The sequence below is a fragment of the Cygnus atratus genome, chromosome 5 (genome assembly GCF_013377495.2).
Source record: "Cygnus atratus isolate AKBS03 ecotype Queensland, Australia chromosome 5, CAtr_DNAZoo_HiC_assembly, whole genome shotgun sequence".
NCBI lineage: Eukaryota > Metazoa > Chordata > Aves > Anseriformes > Anatidae > Cygnus > Cygnus atratus.
This window is the reverse complement of record NC_066366.1, coordinates 48424799-48443690: the sequence shown is the minus strand read 5'-3', so window position 1 is coordinate 48443690 and position 18892 is coordinate 48424799. Positions and strand designations below refer to the sequence as shown.

General features: G+C 41.9%; 1 protein-coding gene across 5 annotated transcripts in view; it reads left to right on the top strand.

Annotated features, from left to right (window-relative positions):
• The window catches only part of TTC7B (tetratricopeptide repeat domain 7B), a 138572-nt gene that overhangs the window by 1092 nt on the left and 118588 nt on the right, over nucleotides 1-18892 (top strand). For 3 of the 5 annotated variants that reach the window (XM_050711100.1, XM_050711101.1, XM_050711099.1), the window contains exon 2: nucleotides 5910-5981. The exons of 1 other annotated variant lie outside the window; for it this stretch is intronic. In XM_050711100.1, coding sequence (XP_050567057.1) covers nucleotides 5910-5981 — 72 coding nt within the window. Of the gene's footprint in view, nucleotides 1-5909; nucleotides 5982-10256; nucleotides 10275-18892 lie in introns of those variants that run through there. One more of the 5 variants, XM_035539891.2, reaches the window with a different exon arrangement.

The following is an 18892-nucleotide window of genomic DNA, read 5'->3' as shown; positions in this document are numbered from 1 at the left end:
TAAGGACACGCTTTATTGAGTGGTAGACTATGGACTAGAGATCAGTTCAAGCAGAGACGAATGGCTTTTGGCTGTCCAATTGAGAAGAAGGATCTTCTCTGAATTAATATGTGTTAAGGTATTTCAGATAGGTGGGGAGTGCTAGGCAGAAGATATTATTGGTAGTTTGACTTTGGTTTCTCTGACCAGGGTACTCTTTACCTAGCTGAAGCACATCAAAGAAGTTGATGCTCTCTGTATAACTTTACACATCAGTGACTTTACCGTTGTGGTGCCTTCTAGATTCTGTACCAGTCGGAGTACATATTATTAGAGCGTTTTCTGATCTTTAAAATACCAAAAAGTATTGAATGTGGATTTCATCTCTTTCTGGTAGCATAGGAAGGATTACATCAATATCCTAGGCTTCCAAACTCTAGCTAAATGAGAAGGACATCAACAGTAAGTGAAGTGGTAGTGACTCTCCGTTTGTAGCAGAGGAAGGCAGAGAGAGAAATGTATCTAATGAAATACATGCCTGTGCTGTTGAGAGTATCTAAAACCACAAGTTTGTGGTCTAGATCCCGGTGTGACCAATAGGTTGAAGGCTAAGGTTATCAGCTAGCCAGACAACAAAGAGGCAGGGCCTCTATTCTGCCCATGAAGACATACAAACTGAAAGATGTTTTGCTGCATAGCCCCGTTGTTAGTTGATCTGAAGCAGTTAATTTAAGAAAAGGTACTTGGAACCTCACTGCCTCCTGCAGCAATGTTTGCTTTTACAAATTGGCTAGGGAATGATAACAGAAGATTTGCTTTTTGGCTAAGCATAGAATAATTTAGAGGAATGATTTAAAAGTGTAAGAAAAGAAAAAAGAGGGGAGAGGATATTCATTCTGTCCATATATTGTTGTGTGGGATTGGCTCTGGCTCTTGAACACTGGAACATTTTGAGTAGGCTTGATTTTCGTATTGTTTGTTCTGTTTTGTACTACTGATGGCTCCTGTTTACTCCCTCCTAAAATTAGGGGTTTGTTTAAAACCTGACAGTGGTTCAAATGTAAATGACAGTTTACGTAGGATTTTGGATGTACAAAAATGGCACTTGCAAGAACTAATTTCTGTATCTGGATTGTATTTGAAAGGCTTACAAACTTACTGAGCTTTCGGATAAACAGGGAGGAGAAATATTAATGGATCGGTCACTGCCTTTGGTATTCTATAAGTAATGGTCACAATTTGGACCATGGAAAGTATGTGCTCTGTGACTTGCATTGTCTTTACACAAAGGATAAATAGATGAAAGAAAGGTCTTTAACCTAGCTCAGAGTCGTTAGGCGTTTATCCAGTTTGTATTATGTTTCTCTCCTTCAGAACCAGGACTCAGCAGCAGTAATAAGGTTTACGCCATGTTACACAAATCTCTGTTTGAGCTCTTGCTTCATCAGCACTCTTGTAAAAGGTCGGGTCAGAGCTGTCATGTGCGGGTGTGGTGAGTTAGCCCTGGCCAGCAGCAGATGCCCACCCTGCCTCTCCATCTCTCCCCTTCCCTGGGGGGCAGGGGCAGGAAATAGGGTAAATGGATAAAGATGGGGAGATCGCTTACTGACTTCTGTTACAGGCAAAACAGACCCAACTTGGGGAAAGTTAAATGATTGTCAGTTAAAATAGAATCAGGTAGCGAGAAGCTAAACGACATCAAAACAACTCTTGGTTCCCCCTTTCACAGGCTCAGCTTCACTCCTTCACCTGAGCCCCTCTTTGCGTGGTGTGGGTGCAGAGGGGCTGCCGTCAGTTTCTCTCTGCTCTTCCTTCTCACACTTTTCTTTTACGTTGGCACAGGCTGCCCACAGGCTGAAGTCTTTCAGGCAAAAAATGTGCTCTGGCCTGACCTCCACATGGCCTGCAGGTCTTTCAGGGCATGTCCACCTGCTCCGGTGTGGGACCTCCCTGGGCAGCATGGAGATCTGCTCTGGCACCTGGAGCACTGCCTCCTGGTGTTCCCTCTGCTGGTTCGCACTCTTCCTGTTCCATAGTCTCTCTGTTCTTATTTTGCCTTTCCTTAAGTACGTTTTCCCAGAGGTGCCGCCGGCTTGGCTGATGGGCTCAGCCTTGTCCTGCGGTGGCTCCGTGGGATCCGGCCGTGTCTGGCTTCTTCCCACAGCAGCCACCCCTACAGTTCCTCTGCTGCCAGCACCTTGCCACCAATACCCGGTGCAGCAGGATTTACAGAAATTGTAGCATGGAAATCATCGTGCTACTCTGAGGTTCACAGAGATGTGGTATTTGGCTAGTTTGTACTCTGCTTGGTTGTAAGACAGGTGCCTGTCCTCTGAGTCCACATCCTGACTGTAACTTATTAAACAGAACCGAGACAAACCTCAAGTTACTAGAAATAAAATCTGAAAGCAATTTTCACTAGTGAAACTCTGTGTGTTCCCCAGTAGTTTAGGTAACTGAAAAAAGGTCTTTCTAAGAAAGTGATCCAAAGAAACTTTGGTTCAGTTTGTTGAATTTTACCTAATGTTGCAAATAAGCAGCGTGGTGGTGGAGCACTGTCTTGAAAGTTAGCAAAAGGCCCAAGTCCAAACTTACTTGTTCACAGGTTACTGGAGGAGGTAAAATAGTAAATGTTAGATATCTAAAATTAATCAGAATGTATTTAAAAATGTGCCCCAAATTGGGAAGCATCAGTTATAGGATTGTTTGCTGTTTTAGGCCAGCCTGAATGGACCTGAATTTAATAAAGGCCTTAATATATAGGAGAAAAATGTACAGCTTTGTCTTGGTAAATTTGGCCTGCATCAAAAACTCGGTTGTATGCAGGAAATGCAGAATGCTTTAAGAGATTAAAAAACAACAACAACAACAAAAACTTTATATTTTTAATAGATCTGTAAAGTTGCTATTCTCAAATACTGAAAAATAAGACTTATGAAATACCTGTGATTATTTTTCAGTAAGTTCACCACAACGTGTTGACCTTACAGGTGACTTGTGTATTTTATTGTATTTATGTTCATGTTTTTTTTTGTTTGTTTGTTTGTTTTTTTGGTTGTGGGGTTGAAACCTCCGTAGTATTTTCAGTAAGAATGTCACAGCCTTCATGGTTTGGGGAATTGGGGTTCTCAGGGTGCCTGGAATTTTGTGGTGTTGAAGCAGTAATTGTAGAAGTTAGCAATTGCATTTCAAAGCTGCTTTTAAGTCAGCCATAAATTTATGATGAAACAGCAGCATCTCGAAGGAGGTGACTGCAATGGACTTCTGCCCGAAGGCTGTAACTGCTCAGGGTGTCCTCTGAACATCAGCGCTCAAATATTTTCTTTCCTTCCTTTGGAGACACAGTGAGGAAACTGTAGGTCAGTTCAGCAGCGAGGTGAACGGACAAAATAAAGAATCTGTGAATTTCCGTGGGTATTTCCGGCCATTCATTGCTGCTACGCTCCGAACGTGACCTTGCTCAAGTTCAGTGAGATCTACGGCTCTGTCTGAAAAGGCACTGAGGAGGCAGATTTTTATAGCTCGTCAGGTAGAACGATGTAGTTCTGCAGAAACCTTAGCTGATGTGAAATACTGCATTACTGGGGGGAGAGGATGCATACCCCACAAGTTCGTTGATGTGTGCGCTGCCGAGAGCGTTGTGACATTGCATGAAACACAACATTACCTGCAGGGAGCAGGTTTGCTGGTGGGAGTACACCAGCCTTCTGACACTAGTCCTGCTTGCTTGCTTTTTTGCCCATTGAATTTCTTACTGACATTACTACCACATTTCCTTTGGTTTTGTATTTTGTTATCTTTTCTCTGACTGCCTTCCCCTCTCAACAGCTTGTTTCTGTAATTTCTGATTATACCTTTGTATCTTGCAGCCTTGCAGAATAAGGGAGCAGAGAGAAGTTAGAAGCAGGATTACTAAAACCAAAGGATCAGGAAGTATTTTGCTTATTTTTTTGTCACTTTCTGTGGTGCTTCTTTGTCTGGATATAAGTAGGAAGTAAAAACAGAAACATCTTACTGGTTTTCATGTGTTTTGCTCTCTTGTGAAATACAAGACCTCAGATGTATGTTTAAAGCTTATCCTCATGGTAAACCAGGGATTTCTAAACCTCTTAGGACTCATGCCCTACTTAGGTGGTTATCAAATTTGTTTGTTTTATATATATGCAGTTTGTAAAGCAGTTTTTGTAGGCAAAGCTTGATGAAGAGGTCTGTATCTCTACCAGCAAAGTTTGCAGATGGAGGTGTGACATGCCTTCTGCATTCCCACAAAACACAGTGCTCTCTCCTCCTTTGCATTCTTTCTTGCCTTCCTTCTTGCATTCACTGTCATTTTTATAGAACAGACGTGCTAAGGACATCCTTTTTTCTGAGTGAAGAGCAAAGATGGTGACAGTGCTTAAATGCCTTGCTTTATTTTTGACTGGCACTTTGTTTCTTCAGATAGCCGGGGGTGTTACAACAGCGCGCTGATGATGTCGGGCTGCTGCTTGTATTCTGACCGGCTTGTCATGCAGAGAGAAAATGCTGGCGTAGTCAGTCGGATTTCACAAGTAGCCCAGCTGGTCTAACACCTTGCCGCTGTTGCGTGGAGGAGTTTGTTCTTTCTTCCTACTTCTGTTCAAGCTGCTCCTTCTGCATGCCGTTTCCCCACTCACGTGTTTGTGGCCTCTCCCTTGAGCTGAAGCACACCGGAGGCGGCACTGTTTGTGCTGGGCCAGCAAAAAAACTGCTGCTCCTCCATCTGGGTCAGTTTCTGCTGGCTTTCTGAGCCCTTTTGCCTCTCGGAGGGGTCTGTGGAGAGCCGTAGTGGATGGAAAGTGAACAGTGGCAGCAGGCAGAGAAGGAAAAAGGGGCAGGGGCCTCTTCCTTCTCAGTGGCTGTGCCACCAGTGGCCTCCTGTTGTGTGGAAATGCGAGTGGTCCGAGTGGAGTCTGCTAAGATCTGCTGGGGACTTGGAGCCTGGAGCTGCTTGGTTGAATTTATGAGGAATCTTCCATATATTGCACATGTCAGACGTCCGATTTCCAAAATAGTTACAACTCTTAATGATGGGTTGGGCCCATTCTGTTGCTTTGTTTATGTCATGAGAAGAAATTGTAGCCTGACCTATTCATGTATATATATATGCTGCTACTTGTCAGTTGTATAGCTGCTATAGGTTCCTTTAAGTTAACTTTGAGCGTTGAAGTTTGGCATTAACTTTTCTATAGGAAAATTAGTTTAATAGCGTGAACTTACGGTCATCAATACCACTTCTGTTTGAATTTTATTTGGACTGTGGTAGAGAAGGGGCCAGAAGGTCCTTAACCACGCCAAGTCTGGGCCATTCCCCCATGCCCCCATCTGACTTGTAAATAACCAGATTTTCTAATTTGATGGTTATGTTCTCCGCAGTTTTGTCCCCGCTGAATGTGATTTAATTGGTGGTCTGATCAGGAGTGACTGGAGACAACAACTTTGTAAAAGGCAAAGTGGCAGGGTGTCTGTAAGTTAGAGGGAGGGAGGGTGTCTGGGGAGTGGTCCAACATCTGTTTGGCAGCAAGGCGTGTAGTCATGAGAGAGCATTTGGGCTCTGCTCTGGAGGAAGAGCTGGATCTCGGTGTTTCCGTGTCAGCACACCTGTGATAGAAGGCACGGTGGCACATATTAGTAAGCTACTCTGATCAGAGATGCTATCAGGTACTTTGCTGCTTCAGGAGACACATCAGTTTCTGCAGGTTGTCACCCACTGATGATCTGTGTGATGCCACAGGTTCTATTCAAATGTGTGTGTGTAAACAGAAATCCTTCACTGTAATCCTGATCTATACTTCAAGAGAAGGGAATGCATGACTTTTAACTACATTGAAATAATAATAAAAAAAAAATATTTTTAAATCTTCTTTTTATTGATTTTGCTGCATCTCTGTGCTGTTTGTTTTTTCCTACAGGATCTTGGTTCATTCAGTTCACAGAACAGACCAACCTCTGGAGACAGAGCAATAAATCTAAAGGCCAGAAAGGTGCCATCAAATAATCCATTCTGTTTGTATAACTCTCTTGACCACTGCCTGAAATCTGTAAAATCTGTAATATTGTAGCAGGAAGAAAGCTGCTTACCTTAAGCACCCATTTTTTACTAAATTTATCGCCTATATTAGTATTCTGTAGAGAAGGTAAATTAATAACAATTAAACAAAAGTCCCTAGTTTTGATACAGCTGCCCTACAGCTCATGTTTCTGCTGTGTAATATGTGAAAGGTGGTAAAGCAGAGAAAGGCCTTTGAACGTGTACTTGCATTGTCTGCAAAGGAGGAGAGGATCAGGACTTGACCCTAACAGATACGTAGGGGTTGTCTTTGATACTGAAAGTAGGTCCTGAGTGTTTCATCTGCACTGAAAGAATGTAGGAAATAAAAGAGGACTTGGGTGCGACGGTATTTTCAAAATGCTGCTGTTCCACTGTCAAATTCCCTGCTTAAGCTGCTAAAAAGTTGTATTTACCTGTTGTCTGTATAGGTATCGTTGTTCTGGCTTTATCACTTCCTCAGCTACGTGAATTAGAGCTTCCACTTTATTAGGGCACTGGAGCTGTGTTTTCTGCCCTAAGTTTGTCTGGTGGGGGAGCCCTGGTGCAGGCAGTTCCTGGGGAGCTGGCACCTATTTTGCAGTTTTGTGGAGGGAGTTGCCAGGTTCCACAGAAGATTTAACCTTCCTCCTCCCAAAAGAGGTCGGAACTGCTCTTTTTTCACAAAAAGTGGGTGAGAAACACCTCTTGGTTCTAGACAAACCCTGAATGCAGTTCACCTTGAGCCCAGTGACTTGTTTTAGCTCCCTAAAATTTACAGAAAGGCAACCAAGATACGAAAACACCAACAACTTCCAGGCCCTCCCCTAATTTTTTTTTGCAGTTAAGAAACAACTTGTTCATATAATTGTCTTTCAAGTGCAACTTACTTCGAATTCAGATTTGTCAGGGCTCACCTCCCAGCCACATTTCTGTTTTTCTTTTTTTTTACCATTGCATTACAGTTTCTTTACCTTAGTGGGGAGAAAATGTTGTGCGTTAATCAAGGGGGTTGCTCTAGAGCTAGATTTAAGGAGAGGCAAAAGTAGGGGAAATAAAGCTTTTGGAACAGCTGACAGAATTTGTTAAAAGTTGCCAGAAGCTGCTTTCTGTCTTAAAAGTTGTGGTTGTGTGACTGAGACAGCTCCAAGAGTGACAAGTCTAGGTTATAAATTTTCAAGAATTGAAGCTTCCCTGGTGGAGCTTGTGGGGTGGAAAGAGGAGAAGGCAAGATGGTTTTTGTGACTGACTGGCTTTTGTAGGTGGTGAAGAACTCCCAGATCCCCTTTTGTGGCCAGCAGAAGCTCACGCGTGTGCTTTCACCTGAGCTTTGGGCCTTGGGCCATCATCCCTTGGAAGAAAAATGCCTCCAGGGAGTACAGGCGAGAACCAAAACCTCTGGATGGTGAGGTTTGGGTGTAAGGAAGTGTGTGTGATATATGAGAAGCTGGGCAGAGTCAGGATCTCTTCAATCTCCTAATTCTTCTCTTTTATCAGCCTACTTTTTTTCTTGACTGGCGAGAGCATTGGATTCTGTTGTCATCTTCTGTCAAATCTGCGCTGTGCTGCAGTGTAGCTGTTTGGTAGAGTGAGGACAAAAGCCACTGTCCGTATGACATGGTTTCCTTTTGCCTTCCATTTAAATATTCTCTAGGGTCTTTTCTTGGTAGCAACAGAACTGGCTTGTCCTTTGAGAGACAAGCAAGAAGCAAGATTAAAGAGAATTCCTATCTACCATGGCATGTGCTTTTCCTGTTCTCTAAGCCACTCTTTGATTTTCTTTGTAACATAAACAAAAAGAAAATGGAAAAATATTTTTTTCTCATTCTCCCTCAGTATGGTTACTAGAACTGTCAGCTTTTAGAAGAAAATTTGCAATCAAATATGGACACACGCTTGCCATTCCCAGTTAAATGGTCAGAGGCGATAGTGATCATCCTGTTTGCCACACTTCTTGCTTCCCAGACTCAGATACGACCTAAATTCTTATTTCTTGGCTTTCTATTGCAGTTGAGTGAACCAGCCTATTGTAATTTCAGTATTTGACATTTATCAATAATCTAGATGATATGTTGTGGCTGTCCTGATCTGATTATTTACTGTTGTGATGATCTTAATATTTCACAAAAATCTGGGAGTTGGAATTTAAAAGAACAAACAAACATACAAATAATCTAATTTGAAATGATTGTTGGAGTTTTCTGTTCTTAATATGCGCCCTCATAAAGCAATTTTTTGTAGTAATGTTACCGTGGGAGTAAATTTGGTTAATCTTTGAGCATATGCATAAATAGTCTAGGATTCTATAATATTTTCCTTCAGGCTTTGGAAGTCAGACAGGAAAATTGCCTAGATACTACAGAGCTGCACAGGAAAATGGTGCCACGCTCTCTGTACTTAAGAGGCAGAGGAGTGAAAGACTGCGTATAATTAAAGGTGCTAATCAGTAGCATTGAGTTTCTTTGGACAGCTGACAGTGTGCATTCTGCTTCTGGTTTTACCTGTGAGTGGTCTGAATCAGCCCGCAGCCTTTGTGTGGGTAGTATCGGTTGGTCTGTGCTCTGCATCTGGCCCCGCTCCTGCTGTCCCCAGCAAGCTGACCCGACGGGATCCCGGGTGACCTGCTCGAGCTGGTCCTGCTCGGAGCCAGGCAGTGGCACGAGGAGATCTCCAGAGGCCCCTCAGCCACCTGGGATTCGGTGATCCAGGATATCCAGATCCTCCTCCTTGGAAGAAAGCTCCATTTCAAAGCGGTCGTCTCAATAAATGTACTCTTGGATGACATGAGAGATTGTTGTTGTCTTCTTCAGCTGTTTCTACAGAAACTTTGCTCTGAAATTTTTTGATGAGTAGCATACAGAGCAGTTGACCTTTTTGGGATCCTTCTTGCTGCATCCCTCTTCCGGGTATAAATTCCTCAGTTTTTTAGATTTAGGCATAACGACAGCCCAACGTGTTTTTGGAAGTCTGAGGAAAAACCCTCACCAAAGAATGCAACATGCAGTTCTTCAGGCACTCTGAGCCTTTAGTAGTACTTTTAGAAAGAAGAAGAGGAGTTTCCCTTCTTCCTCCCCAAGCTAGTTTCCCTCTGGGGAAGACCTGAAGCACCACAGCAGAGATTACAACCTGGGCCTCGAAATCTCATACGTCTCATTTTCCACCCCCTTTTTTTTTTTTCCTTTGTCATTTCTGAGTAGCCCTGGGTTCAGACATGAGGATTCTTTCTTTCTTTCTCTCTCTTCTACTCTCTTCTACTCTCTTCTACTCTCTTCTACTCTCTTCTACTCTCTTCTATTCTAACAACTCCACACTTGATGGAATTGGTCTCACCTCCCACAGTGTCTTCATTTTCAGCAATGGTAACAGTAACCTTTTGGTTGAAATGTATCCAGACTATTATGCATTTTAAGAAATCTGAAATATGTTATGGTGGAGACTGTGTGAAACGATTCAGTACACTTCTAGCTTTATCTGTTTACTTACACGGAAAGAGTTTGTGTGGCTGCTCACCTCAGATTCTGTAGCTAGTTAGCTCTGTGTTTCCTTTTCCTAAGCACTTGCTATTCAAATTCACATCCATGGGGCTTGAGTCTGAGGTTGAGCCTCTTTGCTTAAATCTTTGTGGGAGGAGATTTTATCCTAATTCTGCACATTTTTCTTGCAGCTGTGTAATTCAGAAGAGAGGAAAAAAACAGCACTAAAAATACTTCTTTTAAAATGTGACCATTTGGCATATAAGAAAGGAAACTGTATTTTTTTTTTTCCCCCACATACTCTTTCTGGCTTTAGATGTTGAGCTGTAAAGGCTGAGTAAGATGCAACTATTTTTGTTAGCACAGGATCACAGACACTCTTGCTGGTGTACCACAGCAGTACAACACTGATGTTTAATTGCAGAGGAACATCTTGTGCATGGAGCTTTGATACCAGGAGCTGGGTTTCTGATGGCTGTTGCCAGAGAGGTGTTAACAACTGTAAAAGGCACTCTTGCATTGTACCTTCCCTGTCTGTATTTCACTGTGCTATTAAAATCAACTGAAGCAAATAATTATTGTATCCTTTTAAAATATTTTACATTTTCTGCATGAATATTAAGAACATTTTAGAAAATGCATAAACAGTAGCTGTAGCCTAGATAACGTTCTTTTTTTTTTTTTTTTTTTGCTTTGATTTTTATCCAAGACTTGAACCACCACAGGAGAAGTAATACTTTAATAAAGCAGCTATCAGCTACTCAGCAGAACAACAGGTAACAGATTCATTAGTTTTATTCTGAACACTTAATCATTCACTATGGCTTTATCGTGGTGTGCTCTGGGATTAAACAGAATTTTAAAATCACCTCTTGGAGGATTCTGCTGGCAAGAGAAACAGCCACTGTTCTGTATTCCTTTAAGGTTAAATGTTTGTATTTTTGAGCTGTGTGCAGTATAGTCATTCTTCACTTTTTCTCCATTTTTTCTTAAGCCTACTTTTAGAAAGGAAATTAATTAGAAATAGATATTTCTCCTAAACAGACTGCTAACAACTCCTGTGTTCTTCAGCAAATGCCTTGAGAATATGGTAACATTCATCAGAAAATATTTTATATTTTAGCATATAATTCAGTGGATAATTCAACATAGGCCATAGCAAGTCTTAAACTAATAGTAATAAGTATTCATCATTCATGATCCAGGATAAATGAAGATTAATCCTTTTTTTTTTTTGTAATTCTGTTTTTCTGTAACTGCTTTGGATCCCAACAGTATGGTAACAATTTTGCTTCAAGAAGTAGATGTTAAAAATCAAGTTGCAAAGCAGCTGTCATGATGATATTTTTAGACACTGTTTTACAAAGACATGTTATTGTGTGTTTTTGTTACTTCTTGTTTTCTCCTGTCTTTAGGCAAGCCTTCATTCTTATTTTGAAGATGGTCAGGGTTGATACGTATTGCATAGAGGGACAGCCATGCCTGCACAAGGTTCTTCTCAAGATACGTTGTATGAGTGTGTCTAAGCTGAAAGAAAACAGCAGGCCTGTGTAGAAGCATCTTTTTATTTTGCTTTTGCTTCCTGTGCTAACAGAAATGGATATTTTACCTAAAGCATCTGTGAGTTTGACTTGTATTTCCCAGGTGCTCAGCCTTGCCTCTGATTATAAACTTGTCTTTAGACAGGCTCCCCAGGGCAGTGGTCAGAGCACCCAGCCTGTTGAAGTTCAAGAAGCATTTGGACAATGCTCTCAGACACACAGCCTGATTTTTGGGTGGTCCTTTGTGGAGCCAGGAGTTGGACCTGATGATCCTTGTGGGTCCATTCCAACTTGGGATATTCTGTGATTCTATAACTACAGGCAGAGAATTTCATATTAGTCAAGTGGATAACATCAGTGATGCTGTGATGTTTTAGAAACAGATGGGCAAGCTAGACTGCCCTTCCCCAGCTAGGAAATGGTTCTGCTATGCAATTGTGATATAGAGCTAGCTCTACTATATAATTATTGTTGATGGATTCTTCAGCAGAAGAATGGATGAATATCCTTTCATCAATCATTTTACAGTGATTCATAAATATCTCAGTTTTCTGAAAGTGGCAAAGTGATTTTCATGGTATTGAAATTGTTTACCAACAGGTTTTCTTTTTGAAACATTTATTTAGATGGACTGAAAGAAAGCTAGGCTTCAAGGTATGTAAAGTATGGTATTTACATAGTTTAATTCTTAATAACGTGTGTTATGGAAGAATATAATCTAGATCACTTGTGCTGAAAGAAAGAAAAACTTTTTTTTTCTCAAACACTACGTACATTATTACAGGATGTCTTAAGGAATAGATAAAACTGTTCAAAATCTCTCTGCCAGACCTATGCTTTCATAAATGTTTTCTTTTAGAAATGTCTGTCTAATAGGAACTCTCAACCTCTGCAGTGCTTGTAACAGGCTGACTTGCACAGAATGGCTGGCAAGACTCGAGCCAACGCTTCGTTAATAAAGCACTCCTTCAGTCACAATTTGATTTAAAACCTTATTGCCAATTTCTGGCCCTGACTCACTGACTTCGCAGATGAGTAATGCGATAAAGAAAATCCTTCTCTGCAGTAACTTTTATGGTTTGTGTTCTGCGACCAGTGGTCTTCCAGCGTTAGTCATCAGCGGCTGCACAAGTGGAGCACTGCTGTGATGAAAGCCAGTCTGACAGTTACCGCTTCTCTTGCGGTACTATCTCATGGTATATAGCAGTGCTGCAGGGAAAGGGCACGTCGTGCCACATGCAGATGACCTGGAATAACAGCTTCTGTTTTGATGCTTAATCAGATCTATGTATAAGTTGCAGCTGTTGTTTTCTCCTCTCCCACCTTTCCTCTGAAGGAAAGTATGTGTAATATGTGTTGCTGCGCTGTGACTATTGCTAGGTAGTGCATGAGTTAGTAGTTTCTTTTAACTTGCGCCACTGATGGGAACAAAATATCTGGGTGCTATAGACTACTTTGATTCTCATCTTCAGGTGTCAGGATAGTTTCTGAGTATGCACCAGCATGAATGTAAGGCTTTAATCTTGCTTGTGTCCTTCCTTTAGAGACAACAGTATATTTTTTCTAGTCATTGTCAGAAAGGAGAAACTTAGAGTGGAGGAGGAGGATGGGAGAGGGAAGAGGAGGGAGAGAGAGAGAGAGAGGGAGGAAGGGAGGGAGAGAGAGAGAGAGAGAGGTGCTAAGTTAAATTTTTCAGATTCAACTTAGAACCGTAGAATGGTTTGGGTTGGAAGGGACCTTAAAGCTCATCCACTTCCAGCCCCCCTGCCATGGGCAGGGACACCCCACCAGAGCAGTCTGCCCAAAGCCCCATCCAGCCTGGCCTTGAACACCTCCAGGGATGGGGCATCCACAGCTTCTCTGGGCAATCTTTAGGTCCAGTTGGTACTGGAGGGCTGCTGTAAGGTCCCCTTGGAGCCTTCTCTTCTCCAGGCTGAACAACCCCAACTCTCTCAGCCTGTCTTCACAGGAGAGGTGTTCCAGGCCCTTGATCATCCTTGTGGCCCTCCTCTAGGCTCACTCCAACAGGTCCATGTCCTTCTTGTGCTGGGGGCCCCAGAGCTGAATGCAGGGCTCCAGGTGGGATCTCACAAGAGCAGAGCAGAGGGGGACAATCACCATCCTCGCCCTGCTGGCCACACTTCTTTCAATGCAGCCCAGGATATGGCTGGCTTTCTGCATAGCAAGCACACATTGCCAGTTCATGTTGAGCTTCTCATGCACCGATACCAATTCACATCCTTCTCTGCAGGGCTGCTCTCAATCCACTCATCACTCAGTCTGTGCTCATGTTTGGGCTGACCCGGGTGCAACACCTTGCACTTGGCCTTGTTGAACTTCACGAGTTTTGCATAGGCCCATCTGTCCTCTTCTTGTTCCCTTCCTTTTACTTTTCACAGTGTGAGAAATTCTTCTGTGTATGTAAGAGGAATAACCTTGAAAACTTTCTGTGGGGTGCTAGGTCTGTGTCTTTGTCTGCTTTGTTCTACTGTGGCCCAGCAGTGGGTGAGAACTGGAGTTTCTAGAGATAGTCCTCCTCTGTCTGCAGCACTTCTTGCTGTCAGCTGATGAGCAACCAGCTTTTGGAGGGGATTATGGCTACACTCCACTACTGCATGTGCTGACGCTGTTCTTTGGTTACAGGCAAGGTGATAGCTTTCTCCTTTAGTAATAGGGATGTTTTCAGCACTTTGTTTTAAGAATCCTCATGCCTCAGGGAATGCATTTTCACATGTAACAGTACAAGGTTTGTTTTCTTTTTCCTTAGTGTCTAACTCATTCTTCAGGATGTCTACTAATCCACTGCAACCTCTCAGACTAGTTGTTTCACATGCTTCCATGCCAATTTTGCAGTCTGTATAACAAAACATCTCTTGCAGCTGGTGCGCATTCTTCGTGTGTGTGTTTGTTTGTTTGTCTGTTTGTTTAACCTGTCTCTCCACAAAAAAAAAACCTGCTGTATTTAATTTAAAGAAATGCATGTTCCAGGAGTGTGGGCCAGGACTTTTGAGACCTACTAAAAGGAATGCACATGAGAGGGAAGGCATGTGTGATACTTCCTTCTTTGGCGTGTTTGAAATTCTACTATTTGAAGTGTTGAAGAATGTCAATGGTAGACCTTGCTCTTTTCATTGAAAGCATCCTTGAAGGTATTTCAGATCCCGAACCAAAGCACTGTTTTCAAAGTGTCATTTGGATGCCTTACTATGTTTGGCATTTGTGTTTCCTCAACATTCTCTGGAAGAAAAATTTGCTCAGTGAAGTGCTGAACTGAATAAAAGCAAAAGAGGAATCTTGGTTGTTAAATTAAATACTGGATGGATACAGATCAGGGAGGAAGTATCTGCTTAAATATCATCCTTCAATGCTTAAACAGTTTGACATATTATTATCCACTTTTAAGCCACCACTTAGCTTTAAAATATAATTAGCAAAATTCATCTTTGTTGTTCTTCTCCCAAGTAGGTCATTATTGTGCTGACCTCAAGAATTATTTTCAAGAGCTGCTCTCATTTTTTTTCCTTGCCTTTTTAAAGTGTCAAGAGGCTCATAAACAGAAATTGTACACTCGGAACACACCAGAATGTTCTGAATATTATTAATAAAGTGCCTGTGCTGAAAGGGTTCCTCAGCGACCAATTTTTTGCAAGGCAAATAATTGTATCCTGTTCTTCAGAACAGTTTTGTAGGTTTGGAGCATGCCTCTGATCTCTGAGATCCTTTCATTAGATTAGCACATTAGATTCCTTACACCGAAGTCTAACCTGAATTGCATTGCAATGTAAAAACAGCTGTCTTTTCTGCGCATGCAGTTAACATGCTTTGATTTCCAGAGCAGTGGAACAGCTGGAGAAAGTGCAGTCCTGTGGAGTGGTATGCAAAAGCTCTTTGAGCAGTGTAATGTTGATCATAATATCTGACTATTTTTTGTTTATAATAATACAAGGGCTATGCTAAGGTAATGTGGAATTCAGAATAAGACTGTAGCAAAGGGGTTTTCTTAGGAAATGTCACGTTTAGATTTGTTCTGTTTAGTACCTTGTTTAGTTTGCAGCTTGAAAGTGGAGCTATGCAAGCAAGCTGTTGGTATTTTTCAATTGGACTAAGATTTCTCTTTGAAGGAAAAGCAGGAACATGCAGAAAATAAACTGTAACAATTTATTTTAGTATCTTGCTTCCCTTGGAAAATTTGCTTTATTGCAGTGATACCTGTCTGTATGATTTATGCATTTCAGTATATTGTATCACTGCTTGCAGAAGATCTGTTGATATTGATGGAAAACTATTCCATGCTGGTGGTACCCTTAAGATGTTAGTCATTATTACTTTGTAGGCAGTGGAGGAATTAGAAACCTGTGTGCAGTTGCAAAGCATTGATCTTACTGCAATTGGAGATATGGTGCATCGTGTGATTTGCTGGACTGGCAGAAGTGTAGAGACATTGCTTGCACATGAATGGGTTTGAAAGAGAAAAGCAAAGCTCAGCTGAGGCTGAAACTGGTAAGAGACATGAAGGGCAACTTATGGGTATAGTGGCAGCAAAAGGAAGAATGAGATGTTGCTGCTGTGTGGGGTTCGGAGACTAAGTGACAAAGGACAAAGATGATGTCCTCAGTACCTCTTTGCTGCTGAGTATACTACTGGGGCTCATGCTCAGACCTCTTATGTTCCTCAGCAGCGTCAGGGTCTCGTGAAGCATTAGGCCGTAACGGCGGAAGACTGCGTTAGGTGAAGTGGAATTCCACAAAGCCATGGTGCCAGAACAGGTTGTGTCAGAGTGCTGAAGGAGCCGCCCAACGTCATTGCAAGGACAGTCTGTCATTTTTGAGATCCTGGTGATCAAGGGAGATTCCCAGTGACTACAAAAGGGCAAATATGGCTGTTTGCAAGAAGGTCAAGAAGGAGGATCCAGGGACTGTGGGTTGGTCAGTCTAACCCCAGGCCCTGGGAAGATTAGGAAGTACATCCAGGAAACTGGTTGGACGGATAGGAAGATGACTGGGGTAGACTGACGTGGGTTTGTTGGGGGATATCTAACCTTTTGAGTAGAGGTGACTGACTATGGATAAAGGGAAGACCAGTGAGTAGTGTTGGCTTTAACTTTAGCAAGACTTTAGATGTGGTTCCCCATAGTGTTCTTGCAGCTACATTGAAAAGACAGGGGGACTAGGAGGTAAGTGGAAAACTGGCTGTGCTCAGAGACTTGTGGTCAGAGGTGGGGTTTTCGTTTTTATAAATAAAGATAATACTACTAATAAAAGAAATCTGTGGACCATTAAAAGTGGGGTCTTGCACGGGTGAATACTGCAGTCAATAATGTTTAGTGTCGTTCTTGGCAACCTAGACATTGAGAATGCACCCTCAGTGATTTTGCGGGTGATAGAAAACTGGGGAGTGTAGGGCTGCCATTTTGAGGGATATCAACAGGCTAGAGTAACCATTTCATGATTCTGTAAAAACTCCTGTAGTTCAGCAAAGGCAAACACCATGGTCCTGTACTTGAGAAAGAATGACTGTTTGTTACAGGATAGCCTGGGGTCAGCTGTCTAAAAAGCAGCTTTGCAGAAAAGGATCTGGAGGTCATGGTGGACAAGTAAGGGAGTACGATTTGGCAGCAAACCCTTGTGGCAATGAAGGCCGACTGCACTCTGTACTGTATTAGCAAGAGTGTAGTTAGCAGTTTGAGGGAAATTAGTGTTCCCTATTGTTAGTCACTTGTGAGATAGCATCTAGAATACTGCATCCAGTTTTGGGTTCCCCAGAATGAGAAAGAAGTTGGTATAGTGGAGGGAGCACTGTGGAGGGCCACCAAGATAAAGGGAACAGATCACGTCCTTGAAGAACCAGCTGGGAGCTGTATTTGCTAAAGCTTAAAAAGAGAAGGGTAAGAGGGTATCCTACTGCTGTCATCACTTATCCCACCTTGACTGTGGAGGTGGCCTACACTCAGAAATGTACAGCACCAGAAGCAATGGCCAAAAAACTGCAACAAGGGAAATGTGGAATAGATAGCAAGGTAAAATTTTCCACAGTGAATACAGTCAAATGTTGGAGCAGGTTGTCTGGAGGGGTTCTGTAATCCTAGTCCACGGAAATACTCAAAACTAACTGGCTTTGGCCCTGAGTTGCCTGCGCTGCCGCGGAAGTGTGTTCCCCATCTCTCTTTTTTTCCCCACTTAGTACATTGAAATATCTTTTATTTTTCGTTCTTGTTGATAAGACTTCAATGAAAGAATAAAAAAATTATTGTAAGTTGCTTTAAATATTCCTGGAAATATGCTGATAACATTGTGAATTTATGGGAACAAACTGTGTCCTTCTCTACTCTCATTTCCTCAGGGGATTTCAAAAAGAAACTTCCAGTGTTAGGAGTTTTGGTTGCCTGTGAAATTAAGCATAGCAATTGTGCAAATTACAGATGAGAGTAGTGTGGTACAGGACTATGATCTGGATGTGGTAAAGAGGATGTTTCTGGCTGTCCCTCTTGCTCTTCCCCAGAGAGCAGAGTGCAGTAGGTGTTGAGGCAGGCCTGGGAGCATGGTTTGCCGTGACTCAGAGCTGGTGGGGGGGGGGCATGGACATGGGGTTTCAAGGCCTGGGCCTGGTCCCTCCAGGTGCTTGTGCTAAGAGCAGTGAGCATTTCCTTCCCTGCTTTCTAATGTATTCGGACGGTAATGTTTGAATAAAACTCATTCTGTGGTAAAGGTTTTTTTCTTCTTCCTTTTTTCTAAACACAGGAAAGACTTTACAAGCCATATTAAATCATAAACGTGCTTGGTCCTGACAGACCAAATACTGAAGTCCTCTTTAATTTGCTTGTTCCCTGCTAACACAGCTAACAGTGGGTTTCTTGTGCTTTACCAAAACAATTATTATTTACTGTAGAACTTTTCTCATTCTAATTCTGTTCAGAAACGTTAAATTTCCAGTGTGCAAGGAGATTAGTTAACCTTAAATGCTGTGTAATCTAAGCTGTATGTAAAATACTGTAGTGTACAAACTTAGTCTTCACATTTGTCAGAACGTAAATTTGACATTTTTGTGTTGTTAAACTGTACACTTACGTACATCAGATGTTGGAAATGAAAACTTTTTCAGTCAGGCTTTGTAAATTGATCAAATTCTTGGTTAACGACCGTGGAAATTTTATGCTGGACTTGCTGATGCATGTCAAACTCCAATTTGCTTATTTGTACAGCTAAATAGCTGTACATTTTGCTATATTAGCATTGAATAGGTAAATAGAAGCTTTTGGTTGGCAGTTAGTGGGTAGTAAATTTTTATTGTTATACTGTAGGTATATTATTGAGCAGTAGTAATATTTTGGTTTGGACTACGAATTGTATGCCTTTAATACATATTTGAAAGATGTTGAGTGTCACTGCTTTTTAGAATGTCTCCAAAGTAATGGTGCACTAGGGAAATACTTTATTTTTACTTCCTTTGTCTTTCAAGGGACCAACATTTTTGGCTAGCATACATCAAAGCTGTATCCAGACTGCATTGTTGTCACAAAGATAAATTAAACAGAGGATGCACAGTTTAAGCAAAACAAAACACACAAAGAGGCATAAAGGTGCTCCTAAAAGAGTAAAGTACAGGTAGAAGTGTGGCACCTGAAATTACTTGTTATCATCAGATCTAAAGATGAGGTGACCAGCAAAAGTATGTTTGGTGGGTAGAGGAATTAAATTTTTACTGCAAACTTGAGTGAGGAATCTGACAACCATGTTCTGAAAGCCTGAAAACTAAGCTGGCTGGTAACCAGGCAGCATCTGTGACTTGTCTCGTCTTCATCTGAAAACTGAGTTCTTTCCCTTCTGCAGTATTCTTTAAACAGTTAAACATGTGTG